At 35.4% G+C, this 15512-nt stretch overlaps 1 protein-coding gene across 4 annotated transcripts in view; it reads left to right on the top strand.

The window, feature by feature from the left end:
- WDPCP (WD repeat containing planar cell polarity effector) overlaps positions 1 to 15512 on the top strand; it is a 382460-nt gene that overhangs the window by 190741 nt on the left and 176207 nt on the right. For all 4 annotated transcript variants that reach the window (XM_053890729.1, XM_053890730.1, XM_053890728.1 and 1 more), the window contains one exon: positions 4516 to 4579. In XM_053890729.1, coding sequence (XP_053746704.1) covers positions 4516 to 4579 — 64 coding nt within the window. The remainder of the gene's footprint in view (positions 1 to 4515; positions 4580 to 15512) is intronic.

Genomic DNA, 15512 nt, shown 5'->3' with positions numbered 1-15512 from the left:
TATAAAAGGTGAAATTATACAACCATCAACATGGCAGAATAAGTTTTTTACCATTTACTCCTCAGCACACCAATTTAGACAATCACCCATGAATAAGAGTGCCTTTGTGGAAGTCTGGGAGTCCAGCAGAGATGTTCCAGCACACCTCTGGAGCAAAAAGGGGGGAAAAATCTGAGATTGGATCCATTGAATAGGGTAAGAGGAGCAGTTTCACTTTACTTGTGTCATCCCTTTCCCAGGGTGGCACAGCTCAGTGCCAAGAGAGACCTCGGCCCATGATTTCTCCCATGGCTAAAAGTGAGAGCATGTTGAGTAAGTGCCTGGCTTCCCAAGCTGTGCAGGATGCTGCCAGAGACTTACTTCTTTCTCATCCCATCCAGAATACTCAAGTGTACTGCATATCAAGGGGGTGGAGAACAGCTGGAAAAACAGCAGTCACTGCTCATAGAGGGCATCAAAGGGATACAGATGCTACTAACTGACTGACCGACCAGACTGACTGACAGACTATTATCAAGAAGCCTACCCACGAACTGATGAGGACACCTTGCCTATGGATCCGCACAACTGGCAACAGGTACCCCAAATGCTCCATGTGTGCCCCCACACTCCATGGCCAGCATCCTATGCATGAGTCCAGGGTGGCAAGAGGAGACTTTGGAAATGGCTACTAATCACACACAGATAGCCTGACTGTAGGACTAAGAGAAAGCACACAAACTTGGGCATAAGGAGTACCCTAGGAAAGCAAATAGCAGGTTCTCAGCATCTGGCCTAGGGTTGCAGAATAGAGAGAAGGCATACATCTTAAGAATTCCTCCCCAAGAGAGAATAAGAAGTGTGGAGCAGGTTTATCCATAGAAAAAGTCTGAGAACGGCTCAGAATCCCTACAGGGCTAATATTCCTGAAACTAGTTGGTAAGACTGAATTAGGTGACTACTCTTTATTATTTTTTTTTATTTTTTTTATTTTTCAACGTTTTTTATTTATTTTTGGGACAGAGAGAGACAGAGCATGAACGGGGGAGGGTCAGAGAGAGAGGGAGACACAGAACCGGAAACAGGCTCCAGGCTCTGAGCCATCAGCCCAGAGCCTGACGCGGGGCTCGAACTCACGGACCGCGAGATCGTGACCTGGCTGAAGTCGGACGCTTAGCCGACTGCGCCACCCAGGTGCCCCAGGTGACTACTCTTTAAATGAGAGAACAGCAACATAAGACTTGAAGAAGCATGAAATATCAAGGAAACATGACACCACCAGAGAAACATGATATTTTTTAATAAATATCCCCAAAGAAATGAAGATCTGTGGTATACCCAATAATTAAACATTTTAAGGAAACTCAACGAGCTACAAGAAAACAAAGACATTAAGATAAGGAAAACAATGAACAAAATGAGAACTTTACAGAGACAAAAATCATTAAAAAAAAAACAGATTCTGGAGGTGAAGAATACAATGGATAAAATGAAACATGAAGTAGAGAGCATCAACATCTGATGGAATTGAGCCAGTGAAAGAATCTTTGAGGTAGAAGACAAGTCTTTTGAAATTACCCAAAGGAGAGCAAAGAAAAAAGAATGAAAAATAGTAAAGGAAGCATGTATGAACTATAGCATACCATAAGAAAAAATAATCTGTGAAATTATTTTCCATCATACTAGCTTGTTTTCTTGTGCGTTTGGTGATTTTTGATCATGAGCTCATACTTGTTTTATTTTAATTTATGATAAGCCTGGGGATTTCTATAAAAAATGCTTTAATCTAGGGGTGCTAGGCTGTCTCAGTTGTTGGAGCATGTGACTCTCAGTCTTAGGGTTGTGTCTTTGAGCCCCACATTGGGTGTAGAGTCTACTTAAAGAAAAAGCTTTAAGCAAGACATGAATTTTTTTTTTTTATTCTTTATGCCAAAGTTAGGGACACTAATATCCTGGGAACATTTTAGCCCTTGGCTTAATCAGAAGTCTTGGGCTTAGCACCGTTACCCTGACACTTGTTCAGAGCTCAGTCTCTTGAGTGTGATGGCCCTTAGGGTAGTTCTGCCTCTCCCTCTCCCCCAGTATTTGCTCTCTGCTCAGGGATCTTTACTCTAGTTTTAATGAAGGGATTTCATTTGGTTGGTTATATTTTGATTGAGACTATGGTACTCTTAGATTTTCTTATTTTTTTAGAGTTCTGTGATGTACTTTAATGTATATTTTATAGGCAGTCTAGTTGGGAGTTCCCTTTGGTATTTCTGGTTGACCATTCTGCCCAATTCCAAAGCCAATCCTTCATTTTATCATAGTGCTCATCATTATCTCTCACCTAGAAAGAACAAAACATCCTATCTTGTCCCTCTTAATTTCACTTTCTCCAATTTTAATTTATCATATATATGGTTGCCAAATTGATGTATTGATGGGTATGTTAGACACTTTAAATTTAAAGTACCTGGAAATAAAAGTTTGGAGCTCAGGAAAGATAGGGAACCTAGGGATTCGTGAGTTATTGATGTAATTATCAATGGCATGAAGTGGGTAAGGTTATTGGGGAGACTAGAGTAGTAAGTATAAATAAGAGGACCATAGAACACCAACTTTATGGAGTAGGCATAGAACAAACTGGGAAAGGAGACTAAGAAAATGAAATGTCAGAAATGAGAAAACAAAGAATGGCATCTCCAAACGCAAGGAAAAAGGGAGTTTCAAGGAGGGGAAATTTGTAGGGTCAGATGTGGCCAAAAGGGCACACAAGATGAGAACTTATCTTACGTTTCATCATTAGAAGCTGGAAGATTACTATTGACAGAAAAGTTTCAGTGTAGTGGGATCAAATGCAAAATAGCAGTGAATGTATGAACAAGTTGTACAACTTGCTACAGTCCTCTGTTTCTCATTACATCCCACCTCCACTGAATACACAGGGAATCAGTAAACTGCCTGGAACAAAAGAAATACAACTGCCTTCTGATCTTCCATAGTTAAAGGGATTCAGGCAAATACTGGAGAGGTTAGTAAGAACGGTGAAGGAGGAGATTGGCAATAAGAGTCATTAATTTTTTGTTAGGACTTAAATTATTTTAGCTATTTTACTGATAAAATTTATGTAATCTGTTAATATTCCATATTTCTGATGTGTTGCAATTGAAATCTTTATATTTTATACTGTCATATTTCACAATATAAAATAGAGAACAGAGTACAACCTGGTTATTTACCTGCTTGTTTCTGGAGTCAGAAATTCTCACAATTATATCTATGTAAATCTCAGCATTCAAACCAAAAAAAGAAAAAAAAGACCTTTCCTTCTAAAACTCTGTGCAAAGTATGTGATCATAACATGCTTTGCTTTCAGGAGCTTCAACTTTCCTGTGAAGGTAATTAATTTAAACTGTAGTTTTCATATATCTTGGGCTAAAATTAAACTTTCACTAAAAAGAATTATCAGGGGCACCTGCGTGGCTCACTCGGTTAAGCGCCCAGCTTCGACTCAGGTCATGATATCCCAGTTCATGGGTTCGAGTCTCGTGTCAGGCTCTGTGCTGACAGCTCAATGCCTGGAGCCTGCTTTGAATTCTGTGTCTCCATCTCTCTCTGCCCCTACCCCACTCGTGCTCTCTCTCACTCTCTCTCTCTCTCTCTCAAAAATGAATAAACATTATAAAAAAATAATTATCAAAGTTATACTTTAGGAAAAGTGTATATTGTGTAAAAAGAGTAGAAAAGTAATGTTTGAAGTATTTAGAAAATACTTAAGAATACTTAGAAAAGGGGCGCTTAGGTGGCTCAATCAGTAAAGCATCCAAGTTTGGCTCAGGTTATGATCTGACGGTTTGTGGGTTTGAGCTCTGAGTCAGGCTCTCTGCTGTCAGTGTGGAGTCCACTTCAGATCTTCTGTCTCCTCTGTATGCCCCTCCCCAGCTTCCTCCCTCCTTCCCTCCCTCTCTCCCTCTGTCTCTCTGTCTCTGTCTCAAAAATAAATAAGCATTAAAAAAACATACTTAGAAAATACGTTAAAATATTTAGAAACCATTTCTACTGTCATTTTCGAACAACCTAGGGTGTATATTTTCCAAAACTCACAAATATGACTTTTGTAATAATACAGCGTATGGCTTCTCAACTTTTACCTGTGAAACCAAAAGTATAATTATTCGGTTTGTTAATTACTGTTATCTTGCTATATTCTACATATTCCCATACTTTTCTCTTAGAAAACATGATAAAGTTAAAAATTATGAGAGACTTTTTCCTAAGCTATTATTTCCCTACATTCAACAGCACCTTTTCTGGGTTATGCTTATCCTTGCAAATTGCATCGAAGGCCTCTGCAGGCTCTTTGACTAAGGCCCTTCTAAGTGCAATAACATTTCACATACAGAAAATCCCAGCAGGCAAATTCCCCACTGTTTGAAAATATTTTTCCCATCAGAAGAACAAAAAACAGTAACACATAAATACATTAAACAAGCAGCTCTCTTCTTTTATGGTTTTGTTCATAACTAACATATACATTTCTTTTCTTCATTATAGGTACCAGAGATTTGAAAAGGCATTTCTGTTAGCTGTTGACATTGGTGCTCGTGACCTGTTTATGGTGAGTCATTCCCAGAGATGATTTTGTGCCTTCAGTTCTAAGGCTGAGTAAGTTGTCAGCTTTTGTGACCATTAAAAAGGATTAGTGTCATTTGTGCCTTAGACACATGGTGAGAAAGCATTATTCCTTCTTGGCTTGCAGCTTTGCCTTCATGAAACTGGTCAATAGCCATCTAGTCTCTTTTGACTCGTTGACATTTTCTTTGCTGGGGCCCAAAGGATTTTTTATGTTTTCTAAGAATTTATAATTCTTGAACTTTTCTCCTCGTGTACCTTGATGTGAGGGGATGACACCTTTCTATCTAATAAGCGTGTCCTTTTAATCCATTCTCTAAAGTACAGCTACAGAAGCCAGGACATAGGGCAAAATATGTACCATAGATTTTGAATGTGCTCAAGTTTGTCCCTTAGATTTTAGTGTAAAGTAACAAATTATGAATGTTCTCACTTATATTTTTAAAGTACCCACAGTGCAAAACACATCCAAGAAGTTATAAATTCATATACACTTTAGTCCTCCCATTTATTAGCTAACAGCAGTAAAATTGGCCAGTTTCTTACAGATCCTTGTGCTCTGTATCAGGTTCTTCTAAGATCTTTTACCACAATGTCACAGTGAGGTCAGATGAGGTGGTGTTCCTTTCCTGGTTTCCTAGCATATTCTCCACAGAAAATTCATTGTTGTCAAGGAAACCAATAAAGTAAAAGCTTCTTGAAAACGAAACAAAAAAAATTCTGGAAGGCTCTTTTACCTGAATCTTCTGCACAATGAAGACATTTCTGTAGTTTAAGCTTTGATGCTTTAGATATTAAAATAGCTTCATGACATTAGGTCACTTGTCTTTGGAATGAGTTTGTTGTTTAAATTCTAACTTTGCATCATTCAGTTAAATTGTGCTTTCATTGATCGTGAAGAAATCTCTAATTCAAAAAGTTATTATTTATCATCTGTATTTTGTTTTATCAAATTGAATAGACATATTCGTATATTGAGAGAAGGTTTTATTTGGCCAATATCTCTACATGTAGACATCACAGTGTCAGAAATAACAACACTTTTTAGATTTTTTGACCCCACTATCTATCTCTACTTTCTCACCTTTACCAGTATTCACCTCAGTAAAGGTAGATTTTCTTCATATTTCTTTATTCATAAGGTTGTTTTTGAGTCTTAGTGGGGATAATGTATTGAAAGTACTTTGCAACTGGTAAGTAATATACAGATATTATGTGTTATTATTGTTGAGACAGAGCAACTATTGTTATTACATAGCCATGTAAAAAATAATGAATACCTGAAACAGGGCTTGAATTATATGAATGTAAAAGAGAGGATATTTTGTAAGCAAAAGCAATATGATTCAGCAAGACCTTAGATTAAAATAAAATATTTTGATTATAAGAATAAATAATACTATAATAGAAAGTAAACTATAAATAAAGAGAATAAAAATAAAAAACCAATGGACATCCTTTAAAATACCTCTCTGTGAATGTATTCATTCCCTATACTTTTTGTTTATAACTTGATTTTTTTCTTTCAACAATATGACATAGTTTTCCATATCAGTAAACATAAGTGTATGTCATTTCTTTAATGTTTATGTTATATTCCATTTTATATGTGATAACTGGCATAAAAACAGGCACACAGACCAATGGAACAGAATAAAGAGCCCAGAAATGAACCCATGCATATATGGTCAACTAGTCTTTCACCAAGAATACACAATGGGGACAAGTTAGTTTTTTCTTTCCTTTTTTTTTTCTTTCTTTAATATAATTTATTGTCAAATTGGCTAACATACAGTGTGTAAAGTGTGCTCTTGGTTTTTGGAGTAGACTCCCATGGTTCATTGCTTACACACAACACACAGCGCTCATCCCAACAAGTGCCCTCCTCAATGCCCATCACCTACTTTCCCCTCTCCCCTACCCCTCTATCCACCCTCAGTTTGTTCTCTGTATTTAAGAGTCTCTTATGGTTTGCCTCTCTCCTTTCTGTTTGTAACTATTTTTTCCCCTTCCCTTCCCCTATGGTCTTCTATTAAGTTTCTCAAGATCCACATATGAGTGAAAACATACGATATCTGTTCTTCTCTGACTTGTTTCACTCAGCCTTCCAGTCCTATTCACCTTGCTGCAAATGGCATGATTTCATTCTTTCTCATTGCCAAGTAGTATTCCATTGTATATATAAACCACATCTTTTTATCTATTTATCAGTTGATGGGCATTTAGGCTCTTTCCATAATTTGGCTATTATTGAAAGTGCTGCTATAAACATTGGGGTACATGTGCCCCTATGAATCAGCATCCCTGATTCCTGTATCCCTTGGATGAATTCAATAAGTGGTGTAGGAAAATTGGAAATCCACATGCAAAATAATGAACCTGGACTCCTATCTTACATGACTCACAAAAACTAAAAATGAATTGAAGACTTAAATGTAAGACCTATAGCCATAAAGTCCTAGAAGAAAACATTGAGAAAAAGCTCCTTGACATTGGTCTTGGCAGTGTGGGTTTTTTATTTTTTGTGGGTTTCTTTGTTTGTTTATTTGTTTTTGTTGTTGTTTTTTGATAAAAGACAATAAAAGCATAGGCCACAAAAGCTAAAATAAGTGACACTGTGTCAAACCAAAAAGTTTCTGCACAGCAAAAGAAATAGTCAAAAAAAAAAAACCAAAAAGGCAATCTACAAATGGGAGAAAATATTTGTAAATCATGTATTTGATAAGGGGTTAATATCCAAAATATATTACAACTTCTACAATTCAATAGCAAAAAAATCAAACAATTCAATTAAAAAATGAGCAAAGGACCTGAAAAGACATTTTTCCAAAGAGGACATACAGATGGCCAACAGGTACATGAAAAGGTACTCAACATCACTAATCATCAGGGAAATGCAAATCAAAACCACAATGAGATAATACCCCACACCTGTTAGGATGTCTTTTATCAAAAAAGAGATTACAAAAGTTGGCAGAGATGTGGAGAAAAGGGAACGCTTGTTCACTGGTGGTGTGAGTGTAAACTGGTGCAGCCACTATGGAAAACAATATGGAGGCTCCTTAAAAAATTAAAAATAAAACTGCCACATAACCCAGAAATCCCACTTCTGGGTAGATACCCAAAGGAAACAAAACCAGTATCTCGAAGAAGTATCTGTACCCATGTGTGCAGCAGCATTATTCAGATAGCCAAGATGTGGAAATAACCTAGGTGTCCATTGACAGATGAAGGAAATCTTGCCATTTGCTATACCATTGACCAACCTGGAGGGCATTACGCTAAGGAAAATAAGAGAAAGACAAATACTGTCTGGTGTCAGTTATATATGGAATCTTAAAAAATGAATAAAAACTGGTTTCATAGAAATAAAGAGTAAAGTGGTGGTTGCTAGGGACTGGTTAGTGCTCTTTGTGCCTTGTTTTAAAAATCTTCAAGGTCTTGAAAATTCTTCTTTTTTCTAAAGATTTTGTTTTTAAGTAATCTCTATAACCAATATGGGCTTGAACTCACACCCTCCCAGATCAAGAGTTGCATGCTCTGCTGACTGAGCCAGCCAAGCACCTCCAAAATTCTCCTTTTTATCTTCCAGAATTTGTATTATTTTAATGTTAACATTTAAACCTACAATCCACCTCTATTGATTTTTTTAGAGGATATGGCACAAAATTAACTTCCATCATACGTATATCCAGTTGACCTGTGACCATTGATTGACAAAATTGTACTTTGACGCTTTACAGGGTCACCTTTGTCATAAATGAGGTTCCCACAGAAATGCACATCAAAACCATAATGAGATATAACCTCACACCAGTCAGAATGGTTAGTATCAAAGAGACAGGAAATAACAAGTGGTGGCAAGGATCTGGAGAATGTTGGTGGGAATGTAAATTGTTCACTATAGATAACTATGCAGATTTCTCAAAAAAATAAAAATGGAAATACTATATAATCCAGTAATTCTGCTACTGGGTATTTACCCAAAGACAATGAAAACACTATTTGGAAAAGACACATGCACCCCTGTTTATTGCAACATTATCTACAAAAGCCAAGGTGTGGAAGCAACCCAAATGCCCATCCATAGATGAATGGATAAAGATGTTATATATATACAGGATGGAATAACAGCCATAAAAAAGAATGAAATCTTGCCATTTGTGACAACATGGATGGACCTAGAGGATATTATGCTACGTGAAATAAGTCAGACAGAAAAAAACAAACACTGTGTATTTTCACCTATATGTGGAAGCTGCAAGTAAAAACAAATGAACAAATAAACACCAAAAGAAACAGAAACAGGCTCATACATACAGAGAACAAACTGGTGGTTGTCAAAATAGAGGGGTATAGGGGGATGGGTGAAATAGGTGAAGGGGATTAAGAACTAAACATTTTTAGTTATAAAATAAGTTAGGGAGATGAAAAGTGCAGCATAGGGAATATGGTAGATAATGTAATAAATTGGTATGTTGACAGATGGCAACTACACTTATTGTATGTAGTAAGCATTACATAATGTATAGATTTGTTGAACCACTATGTTGTACACCAGCAAATAATAGAATACTGCATGTCAACTATAATTCAATCAGAATAAGCCAATCAAGTGCCCTATATGTGAAGGTATATTACTAGATTCTGTCCTTGCTCCAATACTAAACTTCTTTAATTACTTCATAAGTATTTATATCCAATAATGTAAGTCTTCCAAGTTTGTTTAAATGTGTTGTTCTTACTCTAACCTGTGATAGATGCTTAAGTCATGGATTTTTTAGCTACTGTATCCTAATGTATGCATTCAAGGGTATAATCTCCATTCAAAGATGGCCTTGATTGCATTCTGACAATTTTATGTGTCTGTTTTTCGTTATCATTCAGCTCAAAGTATTTCTAAACATTTCTGTTGTGAATTCTTTGTCCTAGGTTTCTTACATTTCCTAATTTCAAATAATAAAACATTTTCTAGACAGACAGACACACACACACACACACACACACACACACACACACCTTAACCTATTCTGTATTACATCAACCCTTTGAAATTTGTTGAAATTCCCTTATGGCTCATTATATGGTCAATCTTTTATATCCATGTTTCTTTATATTTTGAGTTGCATCTCTTATAAGCAATAAATAGTTGTATATTTTTAATCAGGGGTCACCTTTGTCTTTTAATTAGATTATTTAATTGGATTATAAATAATATAATTGTGTTTGTCCTACCCACTTTCTTTTCTGTTTCTCCCACCTATTCTATGTCCTTTTACCTAACCATCCTTGCCCTTTTTTATGTTAACTCTATTATTCCATTTTTTCCCTTCTATTAGCTTATTAATTACATTTTTCCTCTAATTTTTTCTTTTGACTCCTATCCTTATGCTGAATCTTTCTGTCTTTCTGTTCTTGTTTGGGGGTCATTTGGTTTTAACTCTCTGCCTTTTTTTTTTTTTTTTTTTTTTTTTTTGAAAAACCAAAGCATTTTTTTAAATGTTGATAATTTGAGGCTGTGTATGATGTTGTTTTCCTCCAGAAAGAATTTACTTTTGCTTCTAGAAGTTAGTTAGGGTAAAGGTTAAAAGATACCTTACTCCATTCTGGGATTGAGTTTGTTTGAACATGAGTTTCAGTCTAAGAGCCAATTTATTTCTACTTTATACTGAACATCAAGAGTGTAGCCCTTCAGGAGTCCCAGTTAGAAGCCTTGTCTGTTCAGCAGACCCTGAAGTATAACTTAGTAGCCTTAGCCCATTGACTCTACCTAATGTTCATTGGTGGTTTCTCAACTTCTCAAACACTACTTTCTGTTAAGTTTCTCACCTTCTTGGCCGCCAATTACATATTGGCAAATACTTTGAAAAGCAAAAGCTGCACCAAATGTCAGGCTTACCTCTCTGGGCTTTGCTTCTGTCTAGAATCTTGGTCCTTCAAATACTCACTGTCTTGTTCTCCAATGTCTTCAAACAGAATTTTAAAAATTATTTTAGCCAGCTGTTTTAGTTGTTCTCAGCAAGACTATTAGTCTGATATGTTCTCATCTGGGATAACTGGAGTGAGAAGTTCTGTAGTATGTTTTTGGAAGGTGAGTGAAGTGTTAAGCTTGGCACTAGCTGCTTTCCAATTCTGGATAACTCCCCTGCAGTGCGCTGTTATGTTTGAACTATTAATCGCTAAGAGCCTTAAATGTCACAAATTCTGCTTTAAAGCATGACGTATCATCAATTTTATGCCCCAAATGGAACAAATGAAATTATATAAGATGTTGTTTATACCAGGGTTTATGGTTTAATTGTAGTAAAAGCACTAAAAAGAAAAACCCAAGTTTTTAAAATTCTAACTTATGTTCAAAAAAGTAAAAAAAGTAATTTTCAGTTCTTCAAGTTGAAGAATTATAGAAATCTTATAAGATTAATAATGCAGATCTTTCCTTTTGCTAATGAAAATATTTGTGTATGCCAGCTTAAATTTATAGTCTGTCTTGCTTGAAGGCATACCAAGTGCTTTATCAGTAACAAAATCATTACATCTCACAAAGTTAAAGGAGTTAACTTTTCTTGATCACCTGCAAAGGCATTATACCAGATAATGCCTTATATAATGGTATAATATATTATGTCAATATGTTATATATAACATACATTATACCACTTTATAAATTATCTTATTTAATTCTCATAATAATCCTAGACAATAGAATTATTATACCTATGTTACAGTTGCTAAAAGTAATTATAAGGACAACTGAGAATTGTGATTCAAACTAAGGTGTATTTGACTCTAAAGTTCATGCTGTTTCCATTTATACCAAACTACTTATATAAACTAAAAATTTAGAAGTTCCCCAAAGCTCAGTGATTTATGACGTGATGACTCCCTATTACTAACTTCAAAGAGCTATTCTTTTCCTTTTATTCTTTACCAAAGTTCGAAAGTTATCAGTAAGACTGTTTATTGCAGAATGGCATCTGATCTATCCTGAATGATACACAGAACCCAGTTTATTTGGAATATCATTCATCTAAATTAAGAGCTCTTAGTCTGTAATAAAAGGAAGTGCACAGTGAATATAGAAAGAACCAAAGAAAAATAGCACCAATTGCCCATTTCCCTATTTTCTCATTCATGTCTCCAGGAAAAAAAAAAAAAAAAACCTCACACATTTAGTGATAGTTTTCTTAGAGAGGAATGTGGTATATGCCAGACATGATATGGATAGATCTTCCAGGACTATGAGTCTGCTCTTTGAGAACCCATTTGCATCTTGGGAGACACAAAGAGTTGTATCTTAGACTGTCATTTGAACTGGATAGGTGTAATACTTTTTAAAGTGTCCATTCCCAATTTCTTGTCTTTTAAAAACCATTAGCTTCTAGGGGCACTTGGATGGCTCAGACAGTTAAGCATCCAACTTCAGCTCAGGTCATGATCTAAACAGTCTGTGAGTTCAAGCCCCATGTGGGGCTCTGTGCTGACAGCTTGGAGTCTGGAGCCTGCTTTGGAGTGTGTGTCTCCTTCTCTCTTCCCCTCCCCTGCTCATTCTCTATCTGTCTCTCAAAGGTAAGTAATTTAAAAATATTTTTAAAAAACCAAAACACTAGCTTCTCATTGATCCCTATAGTTCAAGGTTGTTTCCTACCAAAACCCAAGCAAAAGGGAATAATTATATAGTCAATATTGGCAGAACTGTTTTAAAATATTACTGGTAAGGGAAGAGGATCTTCCACTTCCAGCTACTGGACAAACTGGTTTCAGACTTGTGCTCCCACTGTAAACTACTATAAAACTACATAAAATATGAGACAACAGTTTTTAGGCATTGGACAATAAGTAAGCCCTGCAGGACTTTGATTCTTAAAAGAGGAGGAATATACAGATGGCCCTCTATATAATTTCCAGAACAGAGACCAGTGATGTCTCTCAGATGAAGAGCCAGGGATGAGTTCAGAATTCAGAGATGATAAATGATCTAGAATTTATGGGGCAGGATACCAGAATGGGAAAATCTATGTGAAGAGTGGGGACCCAGAAGTCTACAAGGTGGTTACTTGGGTCCTTGATGGAAGGCTAAGCAGCAAGTATACATAAGGCCTACCAAAGAGTCACTGCTGTGAGACTGAGAGCTAAATGGAGAGCCTTCGTAATGGTGAGAGGTGCTGGAATTCTGGCTCAAAGTGAAGCAACCTCACTGGGCATTTTTATGAAACTCTAGAAATGCTATGCTTGAAGATGAAGAACTTATTACAGGACTGTGTACAAAACCAGATCTGCCTTTACAAATCACAAAACCTAACTTGACAGAATCAAAAGAATTCACCACTAATTTAATACCCTGCTAGTACAAAAATCAACATCCTTTAAAGAAAGCATTACCCAAACTCCTTATAATGTGATTTACAGCACACAATAACACATCATTAGGTGGTTAAAGAAGCAGGAAAATGTGATGTATAAATAATGGAGAGAAAAAGGAGCTAATGGTAACGGACCTGAGAGGACCCAGATGTTGAAAGGAGCAGAAAAAACTTTGGAGCAGCTGTTATAAATATGTTTAAGTATTTTAAAGGAAGAGATGAATATAATGATTGAATATATATGGATTCTCAAGAGAGACAAGGAAACTATTTTTTAAAGGGGGCAAAGAAATTCTAGAACTGAAAAATGTGAAACCTGAAATGAAAAACTCCCTGGGTAGGCTTAGCAAAAGACTGGACAGTATAATAAAGGATCCATAGAAAGACATCAAGACAGATAAATGGAAATCATCCAGTATTAATAAAAAGAAGGAAAAATACAAAAATTAATAAAGGCTGAGTAACTTGTGAAACCCAAATCCAGTGGTCTAAAATACATGTCATTGGTGGAAAACATTAGTCTATGGATCGAAGCTCAGTGAACTCCAAATAAACAAAGCAATACTCAGGCACACTACATCTTGGCATAGCATACCCAAACTATTGAAAATCAGTGATTAAGATAAAAATCTTTTTAAAAACTCAACAACAAAAAAAAGACTTAGAAGGACCAACTAATATGAATTATAGCTTACTTCTCATCAGAAAAAATAATGCCAAAGATAATGTAGCAACATCTTCAATGAACCGAAAAAATAACACAATACAAAATTTTATATCCAGTGAAAATTACCTTAAAATGTTGGTAAAATAAAGACACTTTTGAATAAATGAAAACTGAGACAACTCAGCACCAACTCAGGAGACCTGCAGTACAAGGAAAGGTAAAGGAAGTTCTTCTGGCACAACAAATATAATATCAGATGGAAACATGGATCTACATAAAAGAATGAAGAGCCCTTGCAATGGTAAATATGGATTATTTGTAAAAGTATTTTTTCCTCATGTAAAAATTTCTTTAAAAGATAATTGTCCAAAGCAAAATAATAATGCATTGTGGTATTTATAACATGTAGATGTGAAATGAATGACAGTAACATCATATCATGACAGGTGATAAAATGGAATCATACCATTGTAAGGTTTATACCTTTTACCTGAAGTGGTACAATATTAATTCTAAGTAAACTGTGCTAAGTTAACACTAGCTTAACACTTATACTGTGCTAAGTAAATTGTAGTGCCTGGAGGATTTTCTCAAAAATTTGAATAGATATGCAGCTTTAAAGAAAGTCAATAGAGGAAATTAAAAACAAACAAACAAACAAAACCTTTAAAAATAGTCAACCCCAAAGAGGGCAGGACAGGAAGGAAAATAGAAAACAAACAGCAAGATGCTATACTTAAACCTAAACATTTATAATTATATTGAATTTAAATTAATAAGATACTCCAGTTAAAATACAGATTGAATTTTTTTTAAGTCTGACTTTGTCAGACAGGATAAAAAACAAAACCTGATTATATTCTGAATAAGAGAATACTTCAGTTACTATAACACAAATACATTTAAAAAGATGTAACACACTAACATTAAGTACCAAAGTAGACTTCAGAACAAAAGAAGTATTAGAAGACCTAAAAAGACATATTCCTGATGATAAAAGTTCGATAGAAAGACATCATTCTAAATGTTTATATACAAAATAAGTGAGTTTCAAATATATGAAGAAGCCTGGGTGGCTCAGTTGGTTAAGTGTCTGACTTCGGCTCAGGTCATGGTCTCCTGGTTCAGGAGTTCCAGGCCTTCATTTGGCTGTCTGCTGTCAGCACAGAGCCTGCTTGGAATCCTCTGTCCCCCTCTCTGTCTTTGCCTCCCCTACTGGTGTGCATGCACGCTCTCTCTCTCAAAATAAATATTCAAATATATGAAGCAAAAGATAACAACCAAAAAAAGAAAAGTAGACAAATGTAGTAATTCATAGGACGAGTAGTACAGAAATGCATAAGGATACAGAATATATGAACCTATCCACCAACTTGACCTGACATTTTTTGACCTATATTCAACAACTTTAGAATGTACTTTCCTTTTAAAGCACCTGAAATAGTCACTAAACATAGATTATATGCTGGTATATAAAAGAAAGGACAGTACTCTTTAGAAAAGTGAAATACGACACCAAAGGAATTAAATTACAATTCAATAACTTTCATATTCTCAACAAAGCTCCCACTATTTGCACATTAAACAGTACTTCTCTAAATGTCTCATGGGTCAAAGAAGAAATATGAGAATTTAGGAAATAATTTTTTGAATTGAATTTTATCAAAATATGTGGGATGATTATAAGTTGTATAAAATAAATTGCCATGAGTCTATACTGATACAAATAAGTACAAAAGTGAATAAATCCAATTAATAAATGTAAAAGGAATGACAGAATGAGAAAAATCACAATTTGGAAGACATCATATTAATAATAGAGTAAGGCAAGAATAATTAATGGATGCTATAACTGTGAGAGAAAGTTTCCTGAGATACAGGGTATTTGCATT

Source organism: Panthera pardus, unplaced genomic scaffold (genome assembly GCF_024362965.1).
Source record: "Panthera pardus isolate Hobbes unplaced genomic scaffold, ASM2436296v1 HiC_scaffold_25, whole genome shotgun sequence".
NCBI lineage: Eukaryota > Metazoa > Chordata > Mammalia > Carnivora > Felidae > Panthera > Panthera pardus.
This window is presented reverse-complemented; position numbering and strand designations above follow the sequence as displayed.